Below are 27,564 nucleotides of genomic sequence, written 5' to 3'. Positions count from 1 at the left end.
AATAAGAGCAATATATCTCATAACTAATACTTAATGAATACAAAAGCACTGTCCATCCATTTAACAGATTTGATCATATAAACATCAGAAATAAAAAAAAACCTGGATACTGTAGGGTTATTAAATGACTTTGAACATTTAAGTTCATTACTAAAGCTACATTTAAACTCATACTGAGCTAATGATGCCATTTGTAGTTTAATGTGATGAATTGTGTTTACTTGTGCAGATTTCCTTTTTGTCTACTTTTCAGACAAGTAGTGACACAGAATCACAAATAAACTCACTGAAATAAGTCCTCAGTTAATGTCGCCACACACCCAGTTCACACTTGCCTTTATACCTCCTTCAGCTGAATAAAACTTTATATTCACAAGAGTAGATGGCAGCCTACTTAAAAAAAATCAAGATGAACAAAGCCCTTGTAAACAAACTGCTACTGAGGCATTTTTTTCTGAACATGTACTGTAAATCCTTCAGTTTTTTTATTTCAAAGCATGCCAGAATCAGGTCTTTTTGTTCTACAATTTCCTTTTACTAAAGAAATGTTTGCTTCTTTCAAAACTCCTTTAACCTGCTGACATTTATAGATTATGAACATAGTTTTACAGAGATTATGGGCACTATTTCATTAAATGGAATAAAGTCCATCAAAACAATAGGGTGAAACTGCTAGACTTCTTTGTCAAAAGACAGTTTTAACCAACACCCAGCATCAGCAATTCAGCATAAGCTTTCCCCAACTGTTAAGCATGTCCAGCATTTTCTTACAAAAATGTTTATTTCTCTAAAGGTTTCCCACAATGAGCCCTCAGTGCGAGAGCGACTTCCGTCCCTTCAACATGCGCCGTAGAATCACTTCTATTCCCCCTTGTGAGCTGAGCCTCTTGATCCATCCATGGGTCCTCTTGCGTTTGATGTTCTTTGGTTGATACTCTGTGCCTCTTTTTCGTGTCCGCACCTGCTGGTATTGGCACGGTGGCTGCTGGAACACTCCAGAACCCTCTGCTTGAGAGGAAAGTGGGCCACATCTGAGAGTCAGAGGTACTCTGGGTGCAGTCCAGTTGCTGAACAGCCTGAGGTGAGAGATGCCTGTTGATACAACACTCTCTGCAGGGATGCTGCTAAGAGAGCACAGCACATTAAACACGTTATTCTCGTATATGATGATGTTTATGTACAAACTATACAAACACATGTTAAGTTACTAAATTCACAAGAATTTAGTAAAACGGAATACACACACGTAACGTGTTATGTCGTCATTCACACATTTAAACTCACGAAATAGACACAACACTGATTAAAGTGACATTTGCAGATCACCTACATTACCAGCTAGCCTAAGCTAGCATGCCGCTAAAGCTAGTTTTCGCATTCATTTTAGCTTTGTCGTGTTTCTATCGCACAGGCGAGCGACTGTCCTCACCTGCTGACACTGCTTAATCCACGTAGTCGGAAAACAGACGACAATAAACGGCTCATTTTCAAAAATTTACACAGCGAAGTCAAACATGAAAACGGTGAATGTCACAGGTCTGCTCACAGACTAGCTACCCTGCTAATATGCAGCACAGTGATTGGCTGAGAGGGTTCAGCCAATGGAAATGCTTCTTGCTGAAAGTGCACCATGTTTTTACTGTTTCGCCGATATATAATATAATGTACTATAATATTATATACTATAATATAATGTACTATAATATAATAAGATTTTTGGTCTTAATAATTTTGATATGTGAGATGTTATTACAATTACAGTGATGTAAACCGTAACCAGATTAATGATAAAAGAATAAGTAAACTAAATCAAAATATTTTTTCTATTAACAGATATTGTAGAATTTACAATGATGTCTCTTATCAAATTTTGATGAGACATGTCTTACGTGCCGGTAGAAATAAACTATTTGTACTAATACATCCTAATTTTTTTTTTACAACACATGAAAAAGAGTTGTGAAAACATGTTTTTGTCATTTCAGGATAGAGTCATTGTGTGTATTGTATTTTTTGCTGCTTTTGCCCATATAACAAAACACTTCCACTTGGCCCACATTACAGACTACTAAACACCCCACACCTGGGATTCAGAATGTGGGCCACTTCTCATCATTTCTGGCCCTCTTCTGGCCCTTTGTTGGACCAGACAAGAACTGGTTCCAGATATAATCCTCAACATGGCCCACAAGTCTAATTTAATACCTGGAACAAATACTACATTCAAAAACTACATCTGGGCCATGTGTTCTTTGTGTGCTGACTGAATGCCACTTGGGCCAAATGTCTCTGTTATGTGGGTGGTGGGTAGAGTTATTTCTCTAGTTTTCGTAGTGAATTCGGGGGGGAAGATTCACATATATAGGCTATCCTGGCATGCTTGTTGGCCTAATCGTTGGGAAGCCCATGACCAAGAGGAAAGGAATTGGGCTTGTAACTGAAAGGTGCAATCCCAGGCAAGGCACCCATTCCCCCATTGCGCCCCAGGTGCAAATAAGTGCTGCTCCTGCACCCAGCGTGTGTGTGTGTGTTTTCACTACTGGTGTGTAATAAAGATGGGTTAAATGCAGAGGACAAATTCACTGTCACCAATGGGTGTGTGTGTGCAAAAATCAAAGCTGGCTATTCTGTGACATGCATCAGTCTGTCCAGTAACATTGACAGCTTGTGGTAGTAATAAACACTGCTTGTGTGTGTATCAGAGGAACAGCTAGTTTAACACTTAGAGGTCATTTCTGCTCACACTTTATTTTCAGGTGTGTTTTCTGCTTCACTGTTATATAATCATGTCCAGAATGATTGGTACCACACAATCAGACCTGGCTGTGGTCACATGTCACCATCTGTAGATAAATAGCAGAACTCACAGTTTATCTTCTCTCTCTCTCTCTCTCTCTCTCTCTCTGACCGCACGCAAGCGCATGCACGTATCCCATTTTGTCAGCCTTAGCAACAGGGAAATCAGCCTCTGCCATTGGCCTCCTCTCAACATAGCGGTCCATTTATTCGCTCTTCCCACTGCCACTCATCAGCAGCGAACATACCCGAGTATACTGCTGTGTCTGCTGCGGATACAAGGGCAGCAGCACAGGGTAGGGCCCGGCCTGGATGTGCAGTGGATACACAGAGATCAACATCCCCGTATTTTGAGTCGTAATGGGTGTCCTATGGAGATGCATATGGCATATTTTGTGGATGCACGCGTTTTCACCCACGCCAGCCCCTTTGTACTCTGTGATCGCTGTCTGATGAGACCAGTACGAGGCTGTGACTGTTTTGCAGCATCTTCAGCATAAACAAATTGTTGCGCCAAATGCATCGTTTCTCTCATCTCAGCCCTTGACTGAACCTGCCGGCGCAGATTTCTAATCACAATAATTATCAGCATATCTGCAGGTAAGAGATCGATTTTTATTGCGTAAGGTTTACGAAATATCGAATGTCTTTTTTGCAACATTATGTCTCTGCCAGCGTCAGTAAACAGCTGCACCACCACCTCATGCTGTTTTTTCAGTGACGGTGCAAGAATAACAGATCAATCAACAGTTCAATCTGTCCATCAATCCACAATTAAATATGCCAACATATTTTACATAACCTATGGCATTGCAATAAGGCTAGGATCTAGAAGAGACACTGCACCATTCATATATATGTGTGTATATATACAGTATATATATATGCAACCTTCTTATATTCTAAATAAATATGTTGCTTTTAGAATCTACATGAAATGTTAAATAACTGAAATGATGGCGTCATGTTTTGGAGTTACCAGCTTGTAAAAGCAACCATGCCATGTAGGACACTTGTGCATCAGGCCTTGCCTTACATACAAAACAAACTGATCTTGAAAATCACTTTTTTTTTACTCCCCCCTGTAGATATTTATGCATATATTATGTCCCACTGCGTCAGATTGTGATGTGCACAAAGACAGGCGTTTGGAATTAGAACGGCACAGGCTGTACCAAATGTGTGTTGTTGTTGTTGGCAGACGCATCAACCTACATTGTGCAGAGAAGGTGGAAAGCGAACATGGCTGAGTAACCTTCAGCCTGTTTGACGTTGGCGTTTGAGGATTTCACATGACTTAGTGAAATCCTGATGGTAGAGAAGGTTGAGTCGGTGTCACTGAGTCACAGAGTTGCTGATCACTGCTGTAACTGACACTCCGTTAATGAGCTGTAGTGGTTTCCCCTTGTTAGGGGCATCCAAACTATTCAACACCTTTAGGGGCATCTTGTCTGACTGTCAGTGTCTACAGCTGACCTCTAATAATGTCAGACTTGTTGACTAACTGTTACTGGATAGTTGTCCTGATATCTCCTCTACTGGCTGATGTGGTTGTTTCGGGTTGATGATTTTAGTGGAAATTATTGGATGACAATGATGGAGGTTTTTCTCTGTGTCCATCTTCTACTGCTCAATACTATTGTGATGACATATTTTCAAAATCGTTTTCAATTTCATGTTCTGATTGGAAATATATACTATATGCACATTTTACAACACATATGCATGCACGGGTGCCTTTAAAAGGCCTTTAAACTTGCTTATATTACAACAGATAAGTACATTAGTGAGGTCATCACAACTAGTGATGGGATAATATGGGATATTATCCCTCATTGTGATAAAAAGCACTTAATTGTGGCGATTTTCTATTATTGTGATTATTGTGAATGGAGATAAATAAATAAATATTTCACGTGAGCAACTTGAAAATCCTTCCTAACTCACTAGTCTACAGTCCCTGTGATTTATTTATTGAGCCACAATGGGGAGCTGCATCTTTTCATTATTTTTCACACAAAACATGTATGCCATCTGCAACGTTTCTGACCAGCATGACTAGACAGAAGCCATTGCAGTAATATCATAACTTGCAATTATTTTGGTCAGGATAACCATTGTGGGAAATGTTTATATCGTCTCATGCCTAATCACAACTGTAGTGGTGAATGTACACTTAATTCCAAAGCCACTGAAAGTCGTTAGCTGTAGGCAGGTTCCTATGGGCTTGACCAGTAGGCACCATTTTAATTCATCAATCACAAAAGCAAGAAAGAGTCATGTGAAGTGTTTGCACATTTATTTCCCCTTGCTGTACATTGAAGTTACAATTCTATCCACATATATCCAAGCTTCTTCAGGATCAACAACACATAGAAATATTCCATTGATGCTCCAGGTCGTGAATGACGATCTAGTGATTTAACAGTAATATAACGTAACATAGTGTGATCTGATGGTCAAAAAAACCTTTTTAAACCAAACCTACTACAGCTTCTAATGGACACATCCACCTACAAGACTGCTTACACTACATATCTCCAAATCCCTCTCATCTATCATAGCCATCAAAGATATCAAAGTGTCCACGGTACCTTTTATCTAATGTCACATCAAAGGTCCACAAAGCCACATTTTATTTCCTTGCAAAAATATTTAATCAAAGGCTTAAGGCCAATAGTTAACTGCTGTTCACAAATTACACTGTAACAAGTAATCCTGCACTAATCATTTAAATGAACCCTAAAATAACCCTTAACTCAATACTGGCTCCTACAACAACCATCACAAACACATAGCTAGATGCTGTAGTTGCACTGTGAGCATAAAACAGGGCAGTGTTGCTAACTGACAGCTGAAGCCACCTGCGGTTTGGTTACTATACAGTGTGTTGATGTTTGAAGAGAGACAGGACAAAGTCAGTTAACATTCAACAAGCTCCAGGATACATTTGCATAGTCCTTTGCCGATTGTTATTGTCCTTCAGACCATCCTGCTGAACAGCACATGCACACTGATACATGCTTGCTGTTGATGTATGAGGCCACTATAATGTGATTAGAGGTGAATGATATGTGTCCGTGAACATGTGTTAGATTACCTCAATCTGCAGAAAACATGAATTCATTATGCAGATTATGCATACTGAGTTCTGCTTCAAAATGTCTGTATCCAGGAAACAATGAAGCCTCTCTATGCAGATGTGACTCTTTCCACTCTGTTGCCTAGAGATAACCAATCTGGGGATTTGTGTGAGGATAAATTATACTTCATTTGCCCAATATGTCAAAATGCAATTTAGCTGTGAATGGACCTAAGTGTAAAAATAAGTTGTCCCATCATCCACTGGAAATTATATAGCATGGAAAACTGCAATCATGCTGCCAGAGGTCATGCGTTATGACTGATGTTTTCTATTTCTGTGTATTGTGATTCTGGCTATGAGAAAAAGGCCACAAGAGTTATTATTAGCGAAGGTCTCAGCATGTAAATGGACAGTTATCGCTGACATATAGGGAAGAAGTTTTGAATGTTGGTGGATTAATAATCTCTGTGTAGCACCCGTTCAGCCTCAACCTATGGGAAGAACAGGAACACTGTACAGCTGATAATAGCCTGATGCAACAATGCTGTAATGATGGAAAAATAAAGCTATTCAAAAATACGAGTTAAAATACTTGAACAAAACTAAATGTTTTATTGTTATCTTGATTTATATGGAAATACTTAAATCCATTGCTAAAGTCTAGTTGACACTGGTTGTGTCTAAAGCTCTCACATGAGTGTTCACACCTGTTGAGAACGTCACTTTATATTGGGTTTTTGGTAGAGAGAGAGAATACTTAAGCGGTACTAAAATAGTTAATAATAATATTTTACTTATGTTATTTAATATCATTATCAACAGATCTGTTCTCTGTCTATATTTACTTGGAACCACAACCTTCATAGACATCAGTAGTATTTGTGGGATCCAAAACTTGTGTTTTGTGTTATGTTGAGTACTACTCGGGGTGGGTTATTAATGAATCCTGAAAATCTTTAACTGGTTGTTAAACAACATTATTAATAATTTCTTCTTCCTTCTTCTCTCACTTCTCTTCCTGAGTAGTGGTGTTTGCCTTCTTCTGGATACTTCTTCCTTCTGTATTCTCCTTTTTCTATCTTCCTCTTGTCCCTCTTCTACTTCCTTTGGTTGGTAGCTTTATTTAATCGCAGTTATGGCCAATACCTATGCCAGTCTTTGGAAACCAGGGCAGTTCCTGTGATACATGATGCAATATAACAAGCTTCACAAACCTACCCACGTGTAGTCATTGTCTATTTTCCGTTTTGTACAATTCATGATCTGCTTTTGTGCTTTATTTCAAATCTATTTAAAAGTCTAAATGGAAACATGTCTGATTTGATGATTTGTGTTGTTGTATTTGTGTGATGTTTATGCAGGGGAGCGCCATGCTGACCAGCATCATTGAAGGGATACTCTGCTGCCTGACTGGTAAGGCTGCCAGGCTGGTTTTGCCCCTGGAGTCATCAGAACCCTCTGATGGGTTTGAGTTTGTGGAGGTGAAACCTGGGAGAGTCCTGCGAGTGCGGCACATCGTCCCTGAGCGTCAGACCATAGTGACAGAAGAGCAATATCCAGGCAAAGAGAAGACGGTTTGCAATAACACTGATGACGGCTCTCCTGAGATTAATGAGCACAATACTGGCAGCAGTGTCCACTGCAAGAGGAAGATCACAGTCTTTCGCGACGGCCAAATGGTGATTAAGAATCTTGGTGATGTTTTGCACTCTGAGATCCTGCAGTGTCAGGACGGGGATTTGGAGCCCAGAAGCACTGTGGAGGTGGAGCTGGCTGACTATAAAGAAACGGCTACTTCTCCAGACCCCAGCCATGTTCCTCCACCTCCTGGGGAACAGAAACCTGCTCCACCTCCTCGTCGTCATTGTCGCAAGCCCAAGCGCACAGTGTTTATCAACTCAAAGAGGGTGATCTCGAGCTGCAAAGGGATGGACACAGACGTTGCGCTGTTCTTTGTGCACGGCGTGGGAGGCTCTCTGGATATTTGGGGCTCTCAGCTGGACTTCTTCTCTCGGCTGGGCTATGAGGTCATTGCGCCAGATCTGGCAGGGCATGGAGCCAGCACTGCCCCACAGATTGCAGCAGCTTATACATTCTATGCCCTGGCAGAGGATCTACGTGCCATCTTTAAGAGATATGCCCGCAAACGCAACATTCTCATTGGCCACTCATATGGGTGAGTTGTTTTAGGAAGCTTTTTTTATCACTCACTGGAGTGTCTTCGAAGCCACTCCTCATCTATGCAAAGTAACTTTTATTGTAGTTTCTCCAACATGCTGTGAACTTATTATCCATGTTATGATATTCATTCCAGGGTGTCATTTTGCACCTTCCTGGCCCATGAATATCCTGATTTAGTCCATAAGGTGGTGATGATCAATGGAGGGGCACCCACAGCTCTGGAGCCCAGCCTCTGCTCCATTTTCCAGCTGCCATCTTGTGTCCTTCACTGTCTGTCCCCCTGTCTGGCATGGAGCTTTCTCAAGTAAGCACTGCATTTGTGTGGTGCCAAAAATCAACATTAAAATTTATGAATATTGATACTAGAAAATATCAATAATAATAAAGTAGAAAAACTGTAAAAATAACACCTTCTTTCTCTCTCAAACCTATAGAGCAGGGTTTGCCCGTCAAGGCACCAAAGAAAAGCAACTGCTGAAGCAGGGCAATGCCTTCAACGTGTCTCCATTTGTCCTGCGAGCCATGATGAGTGGCCAGTACTGGCCTGAAGGGGATGAGGTCTACCATGCTGAACTCACTGTTCCCATCCTTTTAGTTCATGGCATGTGTGACAAGTTTGTGTCCATGGATGAGGACCAGCGTATGGCAGAGGTATCTTCCATCTTTGTCATTTAATACAAAAATCTTGCATTTCTGCTGCCGTGTCACCTGTAATGGAATCTTTACAATTGTGCATGTGCTGCATTCTAATTTTTTTGAATCCTCTTCTAGATCCTCATGTTCGCATTCCTAAAAGTTATCGAGGAAGGCAGTCACATGGTCATGATGGAGTGTCCCGACACTGTCAACACCCTGCTCCATGAGTTCTTCCTATGGGAGCCTGACATGTCCAAGAAAGAAAGCAACAAGAAAGACACAGAGAAGACAGTTGCTATCAGTGACACTCTCAACACAATGAAAATCAAAAAGTCTATGGATAAATAACCAACAAGGAGACTAGTTTTAACACTGAACCAAACAGAAGGCCTTTTTTGGCGGTTGGCATGTGTTCTTAAGGCTGCTCCCAGGCTGACAGCTGTTATATGCAGGGCCACATCTTAAGGATGTGGGCGGCCACTGGTGCTGAAAGATAAAGCCAGACCTAGGGCAGGGTGCAAACTACAGAACGATGGAACAAATATGCAGTGGGTTTCTGCTTTGTTTTTTGATACAAGTCTGTGCTCCATCATGTTATGTTTGCAAAGATACCTAATGTGATATGTGTATGAAATGTTTCTGATGAAGAACTAACTACTACAAGATAGAAAAGGGATAATATCCAATAATTCCCTTGACCTTCTCTGAGATATTTTGTGAAGTACTACGACCCTCCAGTATGCCTTTATGAAAAAAATAATCACCTTCACTTTGGGCCATTCTCTGCTTTCAGTGAGAACCTGGAAAAGAAATATGTACTGGATAGAGGAATTACAGATGTCATAATGATGACCTAGAAAGGATAATAATAATGGTTTATTAAGGAAATGGGTGAAAGCAGGGATGTGCTGATGTACATGCAAAATTTAATCAACAATTGCATAAAATGCAAACATGAATTACATTTTTCTTGAAAAACAAAAAAACACCAAAAAAAATCACACTTCACCCGCATACCTATTTATGACGTTTATATTGTGCAGTCTGTACCATCTGAAACATGATCACTCACAATCACAGATATTGGTTTATTTATTTCCAAATTACAATGTAATTATTTTCATAGAATGGACCCCTAATTTCAAACATCTTTCCAAAAAGTGTGACTATGTTAAGCACAATGTAATCAATCACATAAATTCTAGTTGCATGATAATGAATTGATATTCAACAAGGGATTTGTATAAAATGGTTGCAAAAGCAGATGTTACAAACACTACATAATATCCAAAGGATACAAGGTACTGAGGCCCTGCACGAGTTCAGAAAATGAGTGTAAGGGTTGATTCAGATACTTTAAGTATACTGTCATATTGAAAAACTACTAGTGCACTCCTCACTTATCAATTAAGTGTTCTTCTAAAAAGTATTATTTTTGCCTTTATTCTGAAACAGCAACTGCCATAACAACTGTGGTTATAATGACCGCTTTAAGCTGTTGTGTCTCATAGCTGATAAATACAAACAAATGTGTGTGCTCCCCTTTTCCGCTCCAGTCCACCCTATTTATCGAATAGTGTTAGACTGAAAGAATGAGCTTAATATTATGCTCAATGAAAGACATTCATTCGTGGGTGTTGCTTTGTCTCATAGTGGGACAGTAAGGTGCAAATAAAAGCACAGTCTATGCTCCCTGGCAGTGCTTCTCTAATGACTTAATAGTTCATACTGTTTTTAATAGCAGAATGTGTCAATTAATGAATTTGAAACTGGGTTTCTAGGGAATTAAATGAATCGGACACAGGAAAGAGTCATCTTAAAAAGAGGGACTCGATCCTGGCTGTTATATATGCATTTTGACAGAAGGCTGATGCAACATGAGTGGAATTATGCAAATGGGACAAATGGAGAGAAACTGAAATGAAATGATGAAATTAGATAAACTGACCTGGAACTGACGGCTCCAAAAATTATATATTCTCTATGGACTTTCCAAAAACCAAGTGCTGCTGATGCAACATACTGTATGCTTCCTTTGGTGTAATAGGTCAGTAAAACTCTATGGGCTACAGGGTGCATATTTATGTCCTCTTGCATATACAAATTGTCAGTGCTCATGTGTTTTATCTTTTTCTCGTTGACAAAATGTGCTAATGTTATTCTTGCATTTGTTCATGGGAATCATATTATATGCACTACCTAAGTATAGATGCACATAACATCATATATCCTATGAAGACAGTTGGATTCAGTGTATGAATGTGCCTTTCCTGGCATGAAATAAAAAAGATGTTCACAGTCTATGTGTATTTTGTGCTTGTTTTTTTTTTGCACACACAGAAAAAACTGTGGGGTTTTTTGGAAAGGAGGGCGACATCAGGGAGAAACTTAAGGCCAGAACACAGCAGGATTAGTATCATCTTGCCTTTGCAGCAAAACCCGAGTTTGCGACTGGAACAAGGGCCTTTGTGCATGGAGTTTGCATGTTGTCCCCATGTGTGTGTGGGTTTTCTGCGGGTTCCTCCCACAATCCATACAGATTTGGAGATTAGGCAAATGTTACACTCTAAATTGACTGTAGGTGTGAAAGTGGATGGTTATTTGTCTCTATGTGGCCCTGTGATGGACTGGCATTCCCCCCACGAGCCTCATGTGGAGGATGGATGGTATTATAAGATCATCTTATATAATATTTGAAATATTTGTTCACTTATATATATGTAATCACTTCCAACCAAAAATGAATCCATGTACTGTTCATACAGATACATATTTATAATGTAATTAATATTAATTCATTCGTTAGTTAATTTAATTAAAATAATTCATTAAATAGTGATACTACCAAAATAGTTCATGCCAAAAGTTTTGACCCTGATATTAAATGTACAGTACTTTTGAATACCGTGTACAAAACACAGGCATTAAATTATATTATGTCTGCTTAAGATGTTACATTATTACTTTTTTTAATCAGATTTAATACTTGAATGATTCATGTTTAGATTCTCTATTAGATTTAATGAGCCATCAGAGACGCTCTCTGATTGGCTGAACGTGTCCCATGCGTGTTGTGGTAAACAAAATTCGAGGTGCGCGTGCATGCGTATAAGTGGTAATGGAGGACAGGGATCTACAGATAGGGGTTAGCAAGTCGTCTTTATACCGTCTGTACTCAAGGGTCGTTTCTGTTGATTGCGAGGTGTTAAGAACGCCGACGACAACTTCTGAATCAACCAGGAGGAAGTGGTGAGTGTTTGCAAATCGAGATATGTCACTGCCGCTCTAGAGTGTTGGCTTCCAGCTCACAATGCTATATTAGCCAGACTAGCTGTGGCTAAGCTAGCCAGGAACTGCTAACGTCGGTGGTACGACTCGGGTGCAGTCTATGTCTTGGGATAGATAGTTGTAAAATCCGCTGACAGGCGCTGTTGTTTTTACAACTAACTCAGTTTCGTGATGAGAACTTTGATGTTAGGCGTGTTTGGGTTTGCGAAAAAGATACCGTACGAGTGAATTGGTTAGCGTGTAAACTAGCCCTAGTGGATTCTGAAATGCAGGTCATAATCACACCCCATCGCGATACTAACGGGAACGAGCCAGGTGTTGTTGCTCTTACAATTGAGATACAATGAAAACATGTTGACAGCATCACTCTGTTACGCGTCGCGTTGTTTTACGTTAATGACTGAACTATATGTAATTGGTGTTTTGTCTATGCTATCGGTCTAGCTAGTGATATGCTATGTACAAGAATAAGCTCACGTTTCTTAGACAGGTCAGCAAATGAGCTAACTTTCCAAGCCTCCACACTCAGGTCGAGTTAAAGAGCCGCGGGGTTAACCAATCAGGAGAAGTGTTTGCTTTCCCAAAGCCTTTTCCAGACCAGTCAGTCCCCGCTATACTTATTAGGAACCTACTGTGTATGAACGCGTGAACAGTGATATAGAATTGTGTTTTTATTGCGTTATTATTGTGGCAACTTGGAACTATAAGTTGTGCGTTTATTTATTTCTGTATTTATTGGGTTATTTTATTAATTAATAAAATTAATTAATTATTAAATTATGTTAAGATTCTTTGGTTAGGGTAAGGTTGGCATTACAAAAGTAATTATAGTATTTTAAATTGAATATCGAATCAAAATTATTCTTGTTGACTATGTACAGGCTCTGCCACTGAGATTTGGGATGGCATCAGACGGGGTTTCCCAAAATCATGGTTCCAAGGGGATCATGACTTTTTACCCCACCATGGAGCAATTCAGCGACTTCAGCCGCTACGTCGCATATATCGAGTCCCAGGGAGCACACAAGGCAGGCCTGGCTAAAGTAAGTAGATGCAGTTATTTGTATAAATCACAGTAGATCATCAGTTTCTGAAATTGGCACCAACAACTATGCCATGTTTAAAGTCATTTAAAAAAAAAAAACGGTCTACTCTATTCTCACACCTTAATCTCACACATACTCTCTCACTGTCTACTTTTCTTGTATTAAGATTGTTCCACCAAAGGAATGGAAGCCTAGAGGATCGTATGAGGATATAGAGGATATGGTGATACCTGCACCCATCCAGCAGGTGGTGACAGGCCAGTCGGGCCTTTTCACACAGTACAACATTCAGAAGAAGGCCATGACTGTCAGAGAGTTCCGCAGGATTGCCAACAGTGATAAGTGAGACTTGCTTTCCAATATCTTATTCAATTATAGTGCCATGAAAAGGTTGTACACCCCAGGTAAAAAATGTCTGTTCCTCTAAATAATGTGAAATACTTGTATTGCATGAATTCAGAAAATAAATGTATGGTGTTGGAACTAACTGTTGATGATTATTTTCTAGGTTTTGTGGTCCACACTATGATGACTTTGAGGAGCTGGAAAGGAAATACTGGAAGAATGTGACATTTAACCCACCAATATATGGAGCAGATGTAAACGGATCCTTGTATGACCCTGTAAGTTATCATATTTTAGTAGCCCTTGATGATAAATGATCAGAAGTGATGGGTTTTTTGTGTGCTGATCATGTACCTTTTGACTTGATAAGCCTAGGATACTCATAACACAAATCACACTCGTTTTTATCACCACTCCATATCATGTGTTGATCATGTATTATTTGCTGTACTGCAGGACATCAAAGAGTGGAACATTTGCCATCTGGACACCATTTTGGATACCGTTGAATGCGATAGCGGCATCGTTATAGAGGGTGTTAATACACCCTACTTGTATTTTGGCATGTGGAAGACCACCTTTGCATGGCACACAGAGGACATGGACCTCTACAGTGTTAACTACTTGCACTTTGGACAACCCAAATCATGGTAAAAGAAAAAAGTATTTTCTTGAAAAGCAGTTAAGCATTTAATTCTTACACAACTCTGTGTAGCCGTTATTGTCACCACAGTTGCCTTTTTAATTGGGTTGTTGTCTCTTTCTTCTCACTTGTGCTTGAAACGTGTGGTATTGTGGTGAAGGAAGTCTGCTGTTAAGTCTACCCAAAACTTTCTGTTTTACAGTGAAATGGACGTCATTTACATTTTTACAACCAGAAGGCATGATTTTGGTATCTCATACCAGAATGCTTTGATTTAACAAATTTCTTTGGAGTCAATTGAAAATTTCACCTCACATTAGCATATTAAATCTATTATTTAGAACCCTTGCATTTTTAGAGAGGTTGAATTCCCACACGCCATGCCTTTTAAGATGCATGTAGTGGTTACACCATGCAGGTAACCATTTATTGTATTTTATTTAAGAGAGGAATTGTTGAGCTGATGGATAAATGCACTATGCAGTTTACCATGATTATACAAACTCATTCATCTGTCTGCAGGTACTGTATTCCTCCAGAGCATGGGAAAAGATTGGAGCGGCTGGCCAAAGGTTGGAGAGCGGTGAAATATTTTCTACATGTGTTAACACTATAAATCTATGTTCATCTTCATGTCGGATAAATGTCTACCTGCTCTTTGTCTCTTAGGTTTCTTTCCTGGTAGTGCCCAAAATTGTGAGGCATTTTTGAGGCACAAGATGACTCTGATCTCTCCCTCTATCCTGAAGAAATATGGCATTCCATTTGAAAAAGTAAGAGAATCTGTTTGGTTTTATTCCAACAGGGGATCTCTTCTTTATTACCTCGACATAAAATAAATGTATATAGCTAAGTTGCTAATTATTTTGTTCCTTATTTTAAAGATTACACAGGTGGCTGGTGAGTTCATGATAACATTCCCTTACTCCTACCATGCTGGTTTCAACCATGGCTTCAACTGCGCGGAGTCCACCAACTTTGCCACAGAGAGATGGATTGAATATGGCAAGCAAGCAGTTCTGGTGAGCACTACCAAATGAAAGAATAAGGAGCTGTGCACATGCTGTATCATTATTTGCACTTGTTTTAAATTAATTGTGTTAATTTAAAACCTCTGTGTCAGATGTGTGCACAAATGAGAGTGACACTGTTGAGATGCACAACATGCAACACACCTGTTTGGGGTTTGTGTCACACCAAGATGAAAATTTGTTTTACTACAGTGAGGGATTTCATCTTATCTTGTGGTGCTTGGTCCATAGAAGCATGTCAAACTGGTGTTTCAATCAAGTTTAATTCTGTTTATTTACACATTTAACATGTGTAAATGTGACGGGAAATGTGGCACCAATAATCCATTGTGCCATGTTTTGATTTTATCCTTAGTTAAAGATTCAATTAATTCAATTCTGCTTTAGCAACCTCAATCATCTCAATAGATCCCAGGGTTTGATTGCTTAATAATGACAGACGGACAGAAGTGCAACCCAACAAGCCTCTGTTTAAAAACATCTCTGTTGCTTCATTGAGCTTTTCATGGGATTGTAGACATTGCATGACTCTTAAGAAAATCACAAAACTGATTTGATTAAGATGTTTATCTTGTCGGTGAGAATGGAGTCCTTTTGAATCACAGTCTGTATTTGCTTTTATCTACTGTAGTGTTCATGCCGGAAGGACATGGTGAAGATTTCCATGGATGTATTTGTGAAGAAGTTCCAGCCTGATCGCTATGAACTGTGGTTGGCAGGGCGAGATACTGTCCCCATAGACCACTCAAGGCCCACACCAGAGGCTAAGGAATTTCTAGGGGATTCATTCAATGACATCCCCAGCAACAATAAGAGTTGCTCTGTGGACAGCGGTGAGGAAGACAGAGAATGGAAGAGGTGAGTAATGTCCTGCTATACAAGTGTAATAATTGACATGTTTTAAGATTTAAGGGTTGGCAGTTGTTGACAGAGTGTGACGGCTCTGAAAGCTGTTTGGCACTGTGCATGTGCTTGCACAGAGTGCGACTGAACATAGGAGCTCAGCTTTGCGGCTGAGACACGAATAGACTGCTGCCGTAGACTAAAACATTGATATATGCCAATTCTGATATGTATGTAGAAAACGCTCAGTATTTATTGTAATGGATGACCCCCTCACTATGCTTGTTTGTGGGTTCATGTCAAAAACAAAGGAAAAAACTTTGTCCCTCAAATGTTGACATGGGGTTTTGGAGGCAGTCAAGTAACATTCAATGTCATCCGTCCTTTTAAAAGTTGCTTTCAAAGTTGCTAAACCTAGTGTATTTCTTATCTGTGAAACATGAATTGTGTTAGATTCTTAATGTAGGCTGAGACATATATAAGTGAGCATACAGTTTCCTGTTTATATAAATCAAACGTGACTATGCCCATCTGTTCTCTGTCTCCTGTCTTGTAAATCCTCAGCGCTGCACAGAGGATTGAGACAAAGAGACATAGGGTGTGTCTGGAGGTGCCTGAGGAGGTTGTTCCCAAGGATGAAGATGAGGAAGAAGAGGAGCAGTACGGGAAGCGCCCCAGGCTAAACCTCATACCCCCACGTACTACATCACAAGACGGCAAGAGAAATAAAGGTAATGTAATCTGTATATCATAGTACTGGTTTTCTTACTGGAGAATGAACATAATATGAATGCTGAAAAAACCCGCCTCCTATTTACTACTAGGGTAGTTTACTGCACTTAATATTGAAGATAATGAAAAGGAATAGTTAATTTTTTGCCCTCACTTTCTAAACAAAACTGATTTTAATTTGCAGGTCCACCAAAGTTGGTCGTCACACCAACCAAGCTCACTTTGATGGATCCATTTCACAGAGGCTTTACCCAAAGTAATAGTGATGGAAGCCGACTCCCACATTATACCAAGACGAGAGCACCAGCAATCTCCTCTCAGTCCCAGGCCAGAAATGGACATCTGTCAGTTTCAGTGACACCTACATGGACAGAAACTGCAGCACAGCCTTCCCGTAAAATGGGTGTAGCCAGTCTTCTCTTCCACAGGATTCTGAGTCCAAAAGACACTCTCCAGGTGCACAGCTACACTCTGGAAAAACAGCGTCAAACGCACACACAACTCCAGGTTCATAGTTATGCCAGAGAGCATCAACCCCGTCATCTCCAGCACAAAACCTTTACACAATTTCACCCTCCGTCATCTCAGGCACCAAGCTGTGAAAAAACAGAGCCACAGCCGGAATCTAAAATCTGTCTTACCAAAGTAGCACCAACTGAAATGGAAGTACTGATTCCTGCAAAGCCTGACCAGGAAGAGGAAAAAACCAACATGTCAACATCCACTGTAGTCCAGGGTGAAGTGGAGAGACCAAAAGTTCAGCCCACCAGCACGCCTGATTCTCTCCAGGCTCAGACACAACCTGAAGAGTTGATCAAAATGGAGAAAGACATTTTGAAGAACAGCAAGCGAAAGGTCAGTGACTTCACTGTCTTTGTCCTGTGACTCTCCCTTTGCACACCATACTGGTGTTTCAGCTCAGCATGAAGACTAATCACTACTAATAAAACCCTTTTCCAACCACAAAAAAAAACAATTTATCAGATATTATTCTGAAATAAATTGATCACAAATTTTTAATGTTATTCATGCTGTTCTAACTACAGAGTAACCAGTGCCCCCTTGTGGATAGCGGCATTGTCATCGTGAAAGACTCCGTTCCTGTTGAGAAACCAAAGCAGAATGAGATGAAGGTTATCACTCACAATCATCAAGTAAGTAGCTGCTCGCTGTGGAAATGATGATTCAATTGGAATGATTGGTGCTACGCATTACCAGGAAATGTGTGCATACAGTACAGAGCTCCCAATGTGCTGCAGTATTATAGCAGCTGATGTTAATTGGTTTTAATTGAATGTAACTCCAGCTTTTTGATGTTTTTTTTTTTGTCTTGCAATACAGTTGTTGCTCCAGCAGGTGGCAGAAGAGCAGTCATATTGTAAGTCAGTGGCGAAGAAGCAGCAGCAGCAGAAGATTCTCAGTAAGCTCCCTCGCCACCACCCTCTAATCAGAGAGGTGTACAGTGACGATGGTAAGCACAACATTGTTCCTCATTAGCAGTTTATCATCTACAGTTATTTTGCTCAGTTTATTTAGCACTTTCTATTTCATAATTTAAGTTCCTGACACCATTCTGTTCTATTTCTAATAAATAATATCTATTTCTTTCTTGTGTTACATGTAGAAATGTATGTAGATATAGAGGTGGAACAAGAGGAGAAAGAGGAGTGGGCAAAGCCATTAGCACAGCTGTGGCAGAGTCGGCCATTTAACCCTGAAGCAGAGCGGGAATACAACAAGAGAATGGGCCAGCAGGCTCCCTTCTGCTCCATCTGCCTAATCTTCCATACATACCATCAAGTGAGTTTATATTTTAATGATGCAAGTTGTTTTTAGTTGCAATTTTTGATAACATGCATGTTATGAGTGTATCAAAGAGTGTTTTAACAAGCCCATGGACTTAATCTTTTTCCCTTAAGTCTGAGTCCAGCAGTGGACGTTCCAGCATAACGATAGTGAACCGTCCAAAAGGGAGTCAGTGGTCCAAACCACTTATTCCAGAAATGTGTTTCAACACCCAAACCAGCAAGATGAACCAGGAGGGACAGCTGTCAAACCCTAATATTGCAGAGGATGGGACCAGCCGCCTTGTCTGCTGTGCTCAGTGCTGCGTCCGTGTGCACACCAGTAAGCCCCTTTTTATGTCACTGATAATTACTTAGTATCAAGCATGCATGGTTGGAACGTGAAAATGAAAGGTAATGTGCCACCAGTCAACAGTTTTGCTAATTCTACTGTCACACACAGTTGTGTCAAAATGATGATCACTACTTCAGTTATCACTTGTCAGCATTTGATGCAATGAGCTCTTAAGTCTAAGTGGAATGTTCTTTTCTCTTCTTTCTCCCAGGTTGCTATGGTGTGTCGGGTGATGAAGAGGAATTAGATGACTGGCTGTGTGCACGCTGTGAGGCTAATGCCATTACTGAGGTGAGATAAATGGGTCAGGGCACCTGCTACAGATGCAGAGTCGTTGTCTCCCATTACCAGATCCCCTAATATTGTAGAACATTTGGATGAGTAGACCAGTGTCACTGCATAATGCATGCATGCATGTCACCTACATGCATAATTAGACAGTGAAAATACTTGTTGAAAGAGCTCAGTTCTCCAGATAAGCTTCAATTGTCTTTTTACCTAAAAAAAAAAGTGCTATAAAAACTAGCATGTGCCACTCAACTTGTTGACAGCTCTACTGTTGTCACACTTGAGTAAACTTGGCACTTACTCTGTGGCACTGGGGGTGTTATTGTACCATTCCTTTTGTGTCTGCTCCTGACTCTGTTTGTGAACATAATCTTGAGTGTTCCTTTGCTTTCAGCAGTCCTTTCTGCTCAGAATAATAGGTAGACATTCTGGGAATGTAGCCCAGCCCAGCACACACACACACACACACACACTTGACCACCAGTGGGCAGTGCTGCATAGAACAGCTCATGCTGATACTTTGAAGCACTTTGATTTCACACTGTGTTTTCGTCCAGTGGTCTGACTTTCCAGTTTTGGAAACAATCAGCTTAAACTCGTTGAATATTTGTTACATAAATATCTATAGAAGTATATTATATAGCTTGTTAGAGCATCTAATGCCACAGATTTTCTTTACAGGAGCTCTTGAAACCCATGTTATTACTGTGGCTAAGAGCTACTGTGTGCTACTAAGTGCTCACTACACTTCCCCCGACCACTCATGTGATTTACTCATGTGATTTGAGTCAGTCAGTGCTTTCTGTAAAATGTTGTTGCATTTTTTCTTGCATGTTTTTTTTTTAAAAAAAACTGTGACGAGTTTAAATTTGCTTATCAGTTAACAGTAGACTTAATCCATACTTTTCTGTTCTCGTCCCTCACTGCCAATATCAGTCTTACTGAACCTGTTTGCTGCTGTCATTTTACAAGTCCCACTCTGTGGTGCACATATCCAGATTCAGTGATTCAGACCGCTGGTTAAGGATTGTGCAAGGGCACACAAAAAGCAAGCTTTTCATATGTACACCATGAATTTGTCAGATGTTTATAAACGTGCTTATGCAGAGTCCTGCGCACCTTTCCTTAATACATCCAATCAAATGTGTTACTGAGGGGATGTGAACGAGCAACCAAAAGTCCTATTCCACACAACAGTTAATATGCAAATTGCTCTAAAACACCCTCTCCGACACCTTCAGCAAATAATGTAGCAAAGATGGAGGAAAATAAAAGAAAACATTTTTCACCTTTAGCGCAATCAAAGCATTTATTTTTGGTGGTTTATTTTTTTATTTCTAATTGTTGATAAACTCAAAGATATTGAGTATAAATTTGTCATTCTCACACACCATGGTCCATTTACGCACCAAATGAGCAGAGTTTTATTCGCTTTTTATTTGCTAAAGTAAACTTTTATACATCCTGTCGTGTTCATGAAAGCAAGTGTTAGCAGCCTTTAGGTCAAATACATAACAATATTAAATATCCAAACTGATACAGATTTAGGTTTGATAAAATGATGAAGTCAGCTACTTGAGGTAGAATCTTCAGAATAACAGACGTTAATTCTCTTATTTCTCTGTATAGGACTGCTGCCTGTGCTCTCTGAGAGGTGGAGCTCTGCAGAGAGCCAACAATGACAAGTAAGTAAAACGGCAAACAGAAGTGTTGCCACCGTAGAGCACGGTAATAATGTAAGAAATAAAGAAAGAAAGTATTCAATGTGAATTTATGATGTTAAGATTGTTAGCAGTAGCCATCATTCATTCTAGTCTGACTTCTAGTCTGCACTGTTCTGGTAGATCAAGCGTTAAAGATACTGTCAATGATAAACCAGATCTTTAGACATGTCCAGTGGTGTCTGTTGTTTTGAAAGTTTGGTTGAAGCTATAAAATGAGCTTGGAGGAGAACGAGTCACCAAAATTGGCACCATCTGTTAAATCTTTTCTTAAAATATACTTTTATTGGCAAAGTTTTTCTATATCCGCTTGTTGGAATGATTTCACTCAGTTGAAACAGAGAGTTGCTATGTAACCCGTTTCTAAAGAGTCTCTATTGTTGAGCCAACTCTAAGAAAACTGAAAAACACCAACTGCTGATGTAGATTATGAGGCCGGACTAAAGTTTAATACATTGTAAACAATTGTTTAATTTGGCTTTGTAGTTTGTGTAGATTTAATTTAAAATAGGATGAATTTTGCTGCAGTTTAGATGAATCTGGACTTGTTTATTAATATGAGGATGTAAGAGGAACCATGTAAATGAAGGAGATGAAACTGCCACCTTTTGTTCCCACAGTACATGGGGTTGAACAATAGGTTTATTCATTTACATTTTGAAACCTTTGTGACTTTGTGCGCTAACATTTCTAGAAACATTGAACTATTTGCCCTAAATCGAACTTGTGTTTGCTTTTCACACAGGTGGGTTCATGTGCTGTGTGCCATTACTGTGCTGGAAGCTTGCTTTGTCAACATCACTGAGCGGAGCCCCATCGACCTCTCTGCCATTCCACTGCCACGGTTCAGACTGGTAAGACTCCTTACATTTATAATTGACAAACATTTAATTCAACTTTTTGTAGCCTTATGACAGGGTCAGGCCTCACACTATGAGTCTGATTTTGGCCCGAAGCAGAAGGTGTCGGGCAGCCGTTCCCAAACCTGAAAACACCGTGGCCCATTCCAAATTTTAAAAATATGTGGCCCTTGTGATTCTTCCACTTCAATTCTGTTTAACACACAATTTTCATCTTCTACCTGAAAGCCCTACATTATTAAATTGTTCCTTCAATTATTATCCCACTCCAATTCCATTTTTGAATTGTTAAACTGGATCAGATTCATATTTCTGTGGATATTTAGAGCCTAAATATAAAACCTAATATTTAAATAATTTAATTGTTAGTAATGTGTCATAGTTGAAGGCAACTAATGCCACATTTTGGATTTTTTCCCCATTGTTTGAATCTGTTAATGTGACATTGGCCAATCGAAACAGGTAAAATATAAATGTGCTGAAGTGAAAGAGGAATGATCTTTCAATAGGAAGTAGACAAGAACAAGACCGCCAGTATTATACACACCACTTATGTACACTATCCACCACCTGGACCACTTGTACTGTAACCCTATGACTTTGGGTATTAATGTTAATCACAATCTCTTATCTGTTGACATTAACATCAATGATCAGAGCAGAATATATGACAACAGTTACCTAAACTAAAAAAAAACCCTGTAGTCTGTTGACAACAGCTTTATACCCAAAGTAACCCCTGATAACTTTATGTACCAGAAGCTGTACCACTTCCCTTTTTGCCATTTCCTTCCAATTATAAAATGCACCATACTTTAAGTGTGGTTGCAGACTTTCCTTTGTGTTGGTTTAAATGTCTTAATGAGTCAATTCTATTTTTTTCACTTGACTCATAAAAGGATAAAATTCCCTGGTAAACAGGGGTTTACCTCAATAGCATCTTTTGAGGTTTTCACTGGTGGTGAAACTGGTAGAGACCATGTTTTTCGTCCCTACTCACTTCCTCTTGTCATGCTCTCTCCCCTGGAAGTTTCTAAATAATCAGAGTTGTTTGAATCTTGAAAATGAAGTGAAAGGCTGACGCTGCATATGTACTTTTCTGTCTGCACACAGTGGAAATTTACCCGGACTTGGATTACAATAGGTGGCTTTGTTTCTATTGTTGGTAGGTCTAGATCTCAGTGGGTCTACTTCTAAATAAGTACATATGATGTCAGGTCCAAATCAGAAGGAAGTTGTGTAATTTCCTTTTAACATATGTGCATTCCAGCTCATGTCTGTCTTCCTCTTTTGTTATATACTAACAAACTATAATCGTTTTTCTTTTTTTTTTATATTTGGTCCTCTTCCCTCTCATCCTCCCCACTTGTCTCATTTCCTTTCACCCCCTTTCCTTCCGCTTCTCCTTTTGAACCTTGGCCCCTCGTCTTTGTCGCCCTGGCAGAAGTGTGTGTACTGCAGGAAGCGGATGAAGAGGGAAGTGACGGGCTGCTGTGTCCAGTGTTCCCACGGGCGCTGCTCCACGGCATTTCACCCCACCTGTGCTCAGGCAGCTGGCATCCACATGCACCCAGATGACTGGCCGTTTGTAGTCTTCATCACATGCCACAGACACAGAACGCCTGTCATTGCTGAGGTATCACCGCAAAATAACAGTCACTTTAAAACATAATGATAATACTGGAAAAGAGAGACTGCTAACACTTTTTAAATCCATAGAAGTCTGTATTTCCAGTCAAGATCACCTTAACCGTCTCTGCTATAACTTCTAAAGTAAGAAAGAAAACATTCTGTACTACTAGTGCACAACAAGTGTTGCAGTCTCTCTCTGTGAGAACCCACCTTCATGTTGTAGGAGTCTTTTTCAATTAGAAAAAAAAAATACGTTTTGCAACTCCTTTATTATCTTCCACTTTATTAAAACCACTCACATAGAACCACTCCAAGGCCTTAGTGGAGGTTTTAGTCATTTTCTCATTGTTTTTCTTCTCCATGTAACCACATTTCAGTACATTTTACAGCAAGAAGCTGTTGAATGAGAGAGGGAGAGAGAGAGAGACTCAAATGTCCTAATCTGTCCTTACACAATGTTTAAGTCACCAGGTATTTTTGCGATTAGGTTTTAAAACGGTTCATTCTCTCTGTTTCCCATTGTGAGCAAGATGTTGTAACTTTATAAAAATAAATCATTTCCATTATTTAATATAAATGCATGTACCATGTCTCATTGTGATGATGCCTTTGTGTTGTTAGAGATTACTGACGAAGAGGATTTTAGTTCCAATGTGCCGGTTTTAGCAGCACAGTAACAGTTTGGAAATTTCAGCTCTCATGGTGTTGCGTGAAGACCGCTCTGCTTCACTAATTGGAGGAGACAGACAGATGTTTGCTTCTGTCAGGAGACATGATGCAGCAACATTCATGCTCACTGAATTTTAATTACCTGGGAAGTTTTCTTTCTTTCTTGCTGTGGTTCAGAAGTCTGGGCTTGTGTTCAGATCCTAGTCTGCAAGACTTGACTAAGAGACACAGCAATAATGTCTTGTTTTCTGGACTAACAGACGCTACAGACACTGGTCTATAGACTGTTTTTTCTACCCTGTGACATTAAGCGATATGGTATCATTAATGAAATTATAGTAACACCCAGTTTCTTTTTTTAGCGGAACAAGTCATCCATGCGGGAGTTGTCAGTGGGGCAGAGGGTGATCTGTAAATACAAAAATGGGCGTTACTACCACAGTGAGGTGGTGGAACTGACCACAGCCACCTTCTACGAGGTGGTCTTCGATGACGGGTCCTACAGCGACAACCTTTTGCCTGAGGACATCGAGGTTAGCATTGCATGTTTAATTTCTCTGCTGGTGCACACAGTAGTGGCACACCCATAATCTAAAGTATCAGATGTTAACCAAACCTCTGAATGTTCCCTTTTTTCTTTCTTGTGTCTAATGCATAACCTGAGTTCACCACTTGCTCCGATTGCCTTTGCAGAACCGTGACTGCGTCCGTCTCGGTCCACCCGCTGAAGGTGATGCTGTTCAAGTGCGGTGGACAGATGGGCTGATATATGGAGCCAAATTTGTAGCATCACACTCGATCCCTATGGTCATGGTAAATTCCCCCTCACTGACTCAAAGCTTAAGGGTCGTAGACGTGTAGTTTTATTTTGCACGCACTAATAAAATGTTGTAAACGGATGCAGGCAAACGTGTGCACAGGTGAGTGGTGCAGTTGCAGTGTGAGTTCCATCACAACGTTTGCACCACTGTGGGTTTTCAAGCAAAAGTTGTTGCTACACATTTAAAAATAGGTGTTTGATATTTTGACTGTATGTATACTGTTTTACGTGATAAAGTAATGAATTGCATTGTTTAGTTCCTGCATGACAAAATTGGTTACTATTTCCTTTCTTAATGGTTTGACTTGCATGTGTGTGAACGTTCAGGTGGAGTTTGAGGATGGGTCACAGAGTACGGTCAAGCGAGACGACATCTACACTCTGGATGAAGATCTGCCCAAGCGAGTCAAGTCACGATTGGTAAATGAAAAATCTCCCCATTGATGATCGGTGACTTTTAACATGCAGGTCATAGTGATGAGTTTTGTAGCAACAACCCAGCTCTGACGTTTCTACCTGGTGTGTTTTTTTTTGTCCACAGTCGGTGGCGTCAGACATGCGCTTTGAGCTCTTCACGCAGAGCAACGTCCGAGAGAACTCCAAAAGACAACGGGTCGTCAACTCTCGCTACCGAGAGGACTTCGTTGAGCCTGTCATTTACCGAACAATCATGGAGTAACGTTTTTTTCTTTCACCTGCTTTCCATCAATCCTTCACTTCATTTAATCAGTGCAGAGAGCTCCTTGTCTGTTTTTGGCTACTGCTGATAGGAACATCCTCCTCCTCCTCCTCCTCCTCTGTCACAGCCTTTCAGGTTTCATATTTATAAACTACGGCTGGGACTTCAAATGACTTTTGTGTGCATTGAATAAATATCATCAGTCTAGATTGTTCTCTCCTCCCATCGCGTTTTGTTTTGTTTTGTTTTTTTCCCTCAGGAAGAAGCCATCAATGAATTATTAAGTGATGGATAATTTTTGGACTGTCCGACTGGAGCAAGATGTGTGGGTTTTTTTTGTTGTTTTTTTTTCTATCACCATATTTAGCAGCTATCAGTTTAATACAATTCACAATGGACTGTTTTTCTCACAGTGATAGGTTTTTCAATTGGCAACAGAATGCTGTTGACTTACACACTCAAAATGATTTCACATTGCTTAGTGATAAGGTTTTAAAAGATGTGTGACTTACTAAAGCAGAACTGAACACTTCAAGCCAACCGGTTGTTAAATATGGACGACAATAACCACACGCCTTCCTGCTCATTGAAACTGACAACATGCATCTACTGTGAAGATAAAACGACGACTAGATGTGTTTCAGTGGCCCAAGCCTTATTTTTGAAAGGGTCAAGCCTACTTTAGTTTTTCTAAAGCTTAAGCTTTATTACACGTGTTGTAATTAAACAATTGAAATTGTTCCTCTCCTTTTATTTATGCGAGTGCATTACATTTGACAACAAAGCTATTTTTGTCATGTCCTTTTCACACACTGTAGAGAACCTGAGATGTATTTATATTTATTATATTGATGGGTAACAGAAGCTCTGTTTAGATTTAGCGCGTATTTAGCTATAGAGACAAATGTCACCAGGATATAGTTTGACCCCCGAACGACGCAGGTTTTCCCTTCACTTTGAGTCCCCTGTAGCTGCCTTAAAATAGTCTTGTTGTGTAAAGAATTGTGAGGACATGCTGGCTGTGAAAAGATGTGGTGGGCAGACACACTTCATGGGTTCTGATGTCAGTGTGGTGTCATCTAGGCTAATGTTCGAAGCAGCATTCGATCTGTATCTTTGTAAACATCAACTGAGTAAAGTTTGAGATAAAAAAACAAACAAAAACTTGTATATTTTACTTTTTGGACAACTATCAACATGTAAAGATGGAGGTCGTTGTGTGTGTGGGTGTGGTGTAAGCCAGAGGGCCTGCAGCTGGGCCAAGGCAGGATGAGTCTTGTGGAGATCACTGCTGGAATCTGATAGAGACAGATACTACTACACTGTACAGCCTCTATGAACACCAGGTTGTTGGATAATATATTATAATCTATTATTATAATCTATGCTGTGCTACGGAGTTTGTGTTCCACGTTGGGGGAACCTGTCAATGAATGCCGTGAGTCCTCTCCGTTACATGTTGGAGCCTGCACTCCACAGCACATTGATGTGCAGCTGGAGAAGAATAACTGAGTGAATGTGACACTAAGTGGCTACTTCATTTTGGGGACAAAGGGACATATTGGGACAACTAAACAGTGGAAAATGTCTTATTACGTATAGGTATTATCGAGCTGCTGGTGACCTTTGACCTCCCCTCTCTACTTTTACGATACAATAGCTGAAGTAAAATCAACACTGTTGTGTAATGTATGCTGTATATATTTATTATATACTGTTTAATATAAGGGCCCGCGGCCCTTGTTACTACGTTACACCACTGGTGGTCACAGGAAAGAAAATGACCAGATTGATTGAAATTATATAAATGTAACAGTAAATGAACTAACTAGTGAATCTCCCAAATAAACACAGATTTTTTAGAAGTCACAGAACAGATCTTTACCTCATAGGAAGGATCTCTCATCGCATGCACTGTATATTAACTATATTAACTGTTTACTACATTACTAATGACAGTTTTCAAAGGCTTCCTTTAAAAACAATATGAGATATTTATCATGTTGCAAGACCGTGTTTTTATTCAATCCACTGCCGCTGCACTAATGATCATCTCAGTGTCTCTATACACACACACACGCTATCTTTTTATTTATATACTTTAAGTATTTTCAATATAGCAATATTCCG

At 39.9% G+C, this 27,564-nt stretch overlaps 3 protein-coding genes across 4 annotated transcripts; 2 read left to right on the top strand and 1 right to left on the bottom strand.

Moving 5' to 3' along the window:
• Window positions 1-435: 435 nt before the first annotated feature.
• Window positions 436-1,574, bottom strand: mrpl34 (mitochondrial ribosomal protein L34). Of its 2 annotated transcripts, none has more exons than XM_058638352.1 (2): window positions 1,430-1,574; window positions 436-1,121 (listed from the first exon to the last, which is right to left on the bottom strand). In XM_058638352.1, the coding sequence occupies exons 1-2, from the start codon at window positions 1,483-1,485 to the stop codon at window positions 812-814; spliced, it is 366 nt and encodes a 121-aa protein (XP_058494335.1). In that variant the 5' UTR covers window positions 1,486-1,574; the 3' UTR covers window positions 436-811. The 2 variants fall into 2 exon arrangements, with proteins under 2 accessions (XP_058494335.1, XP_058494326.1); XM_058638343.1 differs by having other exon boundaries at window positions 438-1,124.
• Window positions 1,575-2,953: 1,379 nt separating this feature from the next.
• Window positions 2,954-10,999, top strand: abhd8a (abhydrolase domain containing 8a). Its single transcript, XM_058650594.1, has 5 exons — window positions 2,954-3,396; window positions 7,243-8,057; window positions 8,196-8,366; window positions 8,497-8,713; window positions 8,834-10,999. The coding sequence occupies exons 2-5, from the start codon at window positions 7,252-7,254 to the stop codon at window positions 9,044-9,046; spliced, it is 1,407 nt and encodes a 468-aa protein (XP_058506577.1). The 5' UTR covers window positions 2,954-3,396; window positions 7,243-7,251; the 3' UTR covers window positions 9,047-10,999.
• An 800-nt stretch (window positions 11,000-11,799) lies between these two features.
• Window positions 11,800-26,173, top strand: kdm4ab (lysine (K)-specific demethylase 4A, genome duplicate b). The gene is made up of 23 exons (XM_058635943.1): window positions 11,800-11,947; window positions 12,868-13,029; window positions 13,199-13,374; window positions 13,541-13,655; window positions 13,834-14,027; window positions 14,543-14,592; window positions 14,690-14,793; window positions 14,905-15,042; window positions 15,683-15,909; window positions 16,459-16,625; window positions 16,811-17,481; window positions 17,673-17,780; window positions 17,968-18,097; window positions 18,251-18,426; window positions 18,546-18,753; window positions 18,977-19,056; window positions 20,683-20,738; window positions 21,520-21,628; window positions 23,079-23,270; window positions 24,298-24,468; window positions 24,629-24,748; window positions 25,083-25,175; window positions 25,297-26,173. The coding sequence occupies exons 2-23, from the start codon at window positions 12,889-12,891 to the stop codon at window positions 25,432-25,434; spliced, it is 3,564 nt and encodes a 1,187-aa protein (XP_058491926.1). The 5' UTR covers window positions 11,800-11,947; window positions 12,868-12,888; the 3' UTR covers window positions 25,435-26,173.
• Window positions 26,174-27,564: the final 1,391 nt, after the last annotated feature.

The sequence above is a fragment of the Solea solea genome, chromosome 1, assembly GCF_958295425.1.
Source record: "Solea solea chromosome 1, fSolSol10.1, whole genome shotgun sequence".
NCBI lineage: Eukaryota > Metazoa > Chordata > Actinopteri > Pleuronectiformes > Soleidae > Solea > Solea solea.
The sequence above is the reverse complement of the archived record's forward strand: the minus strand, read 5'-3'. Positions and strand labels throughout refer to the sequence as shown.

What these genes read in the sequence shown, in the direction of transcription:
- abhd8a (XM_058650594.1), top strand. Translation starts at nt 7,252, where the DNA reads ATGCTGACCAGCATCATTGAAGGGATACTCTGCTGCCTGACTGGTAAG. An exon ending in CTCATTGGCCACTCATATGG is followed by an intron (nt 8,058 to 8,195) that starts GTGAGTTGTTTT and finishes TATTCATTCCAG; the next exon opens with GGTGTCATTTTGCACCTTCC. An exon ending in AGGACCAGCGTATGGCAGAG is followed by an intron (nt 8,714 to 8,833) that starts GTATCTTCCATC and finishes ATCCTCTTCTAG; the next exon opens with ATCCTCATGTTCGCATTCCT.
- mrpl34 (XM_058638343.1), bottom strand. Translation starts at nt 1,485, where the DNA reads ATGAGCCGTTTATTGTCGTCTGTTTTCCGACTACGTGGATTAAGCAGT. An exon ending in GGATTAAGCAGTGTCAGCAG is followed by an intron (nt 1,125 to 1,429) that starts GTGAGGACAGTC and finishes GTGCTCTCTTAG; the next exon opens with CAGCATCCCTGCAGAGAGTG.
- kdm4ab (XM_058635943.1), top strand. Translation starts at nt 12,889, where the DNA reads ATGGCATCAGACGGGGTTTCCCAAAATCATGGTTCCAAGGGGATCATG. An exon ending in ACAAGGCAGGCCTGGCTAAA is followed by an intron (nt 13,030 to 13,198) that starts GTAAGTAGATGC and finishes TCTTGTATTAAG; the next exon opens with ATTGTTCCACCAAAGGAATG. An exon ending in TTTTGCCTGAGGACATCGAG is followed by an intron (nt 24,469 to 24,628) that starts GTTAGCATTGCA and finishes TTGCCTTTGCAG; the next exon opens with AACCGTGACTGCGTCCGTCT.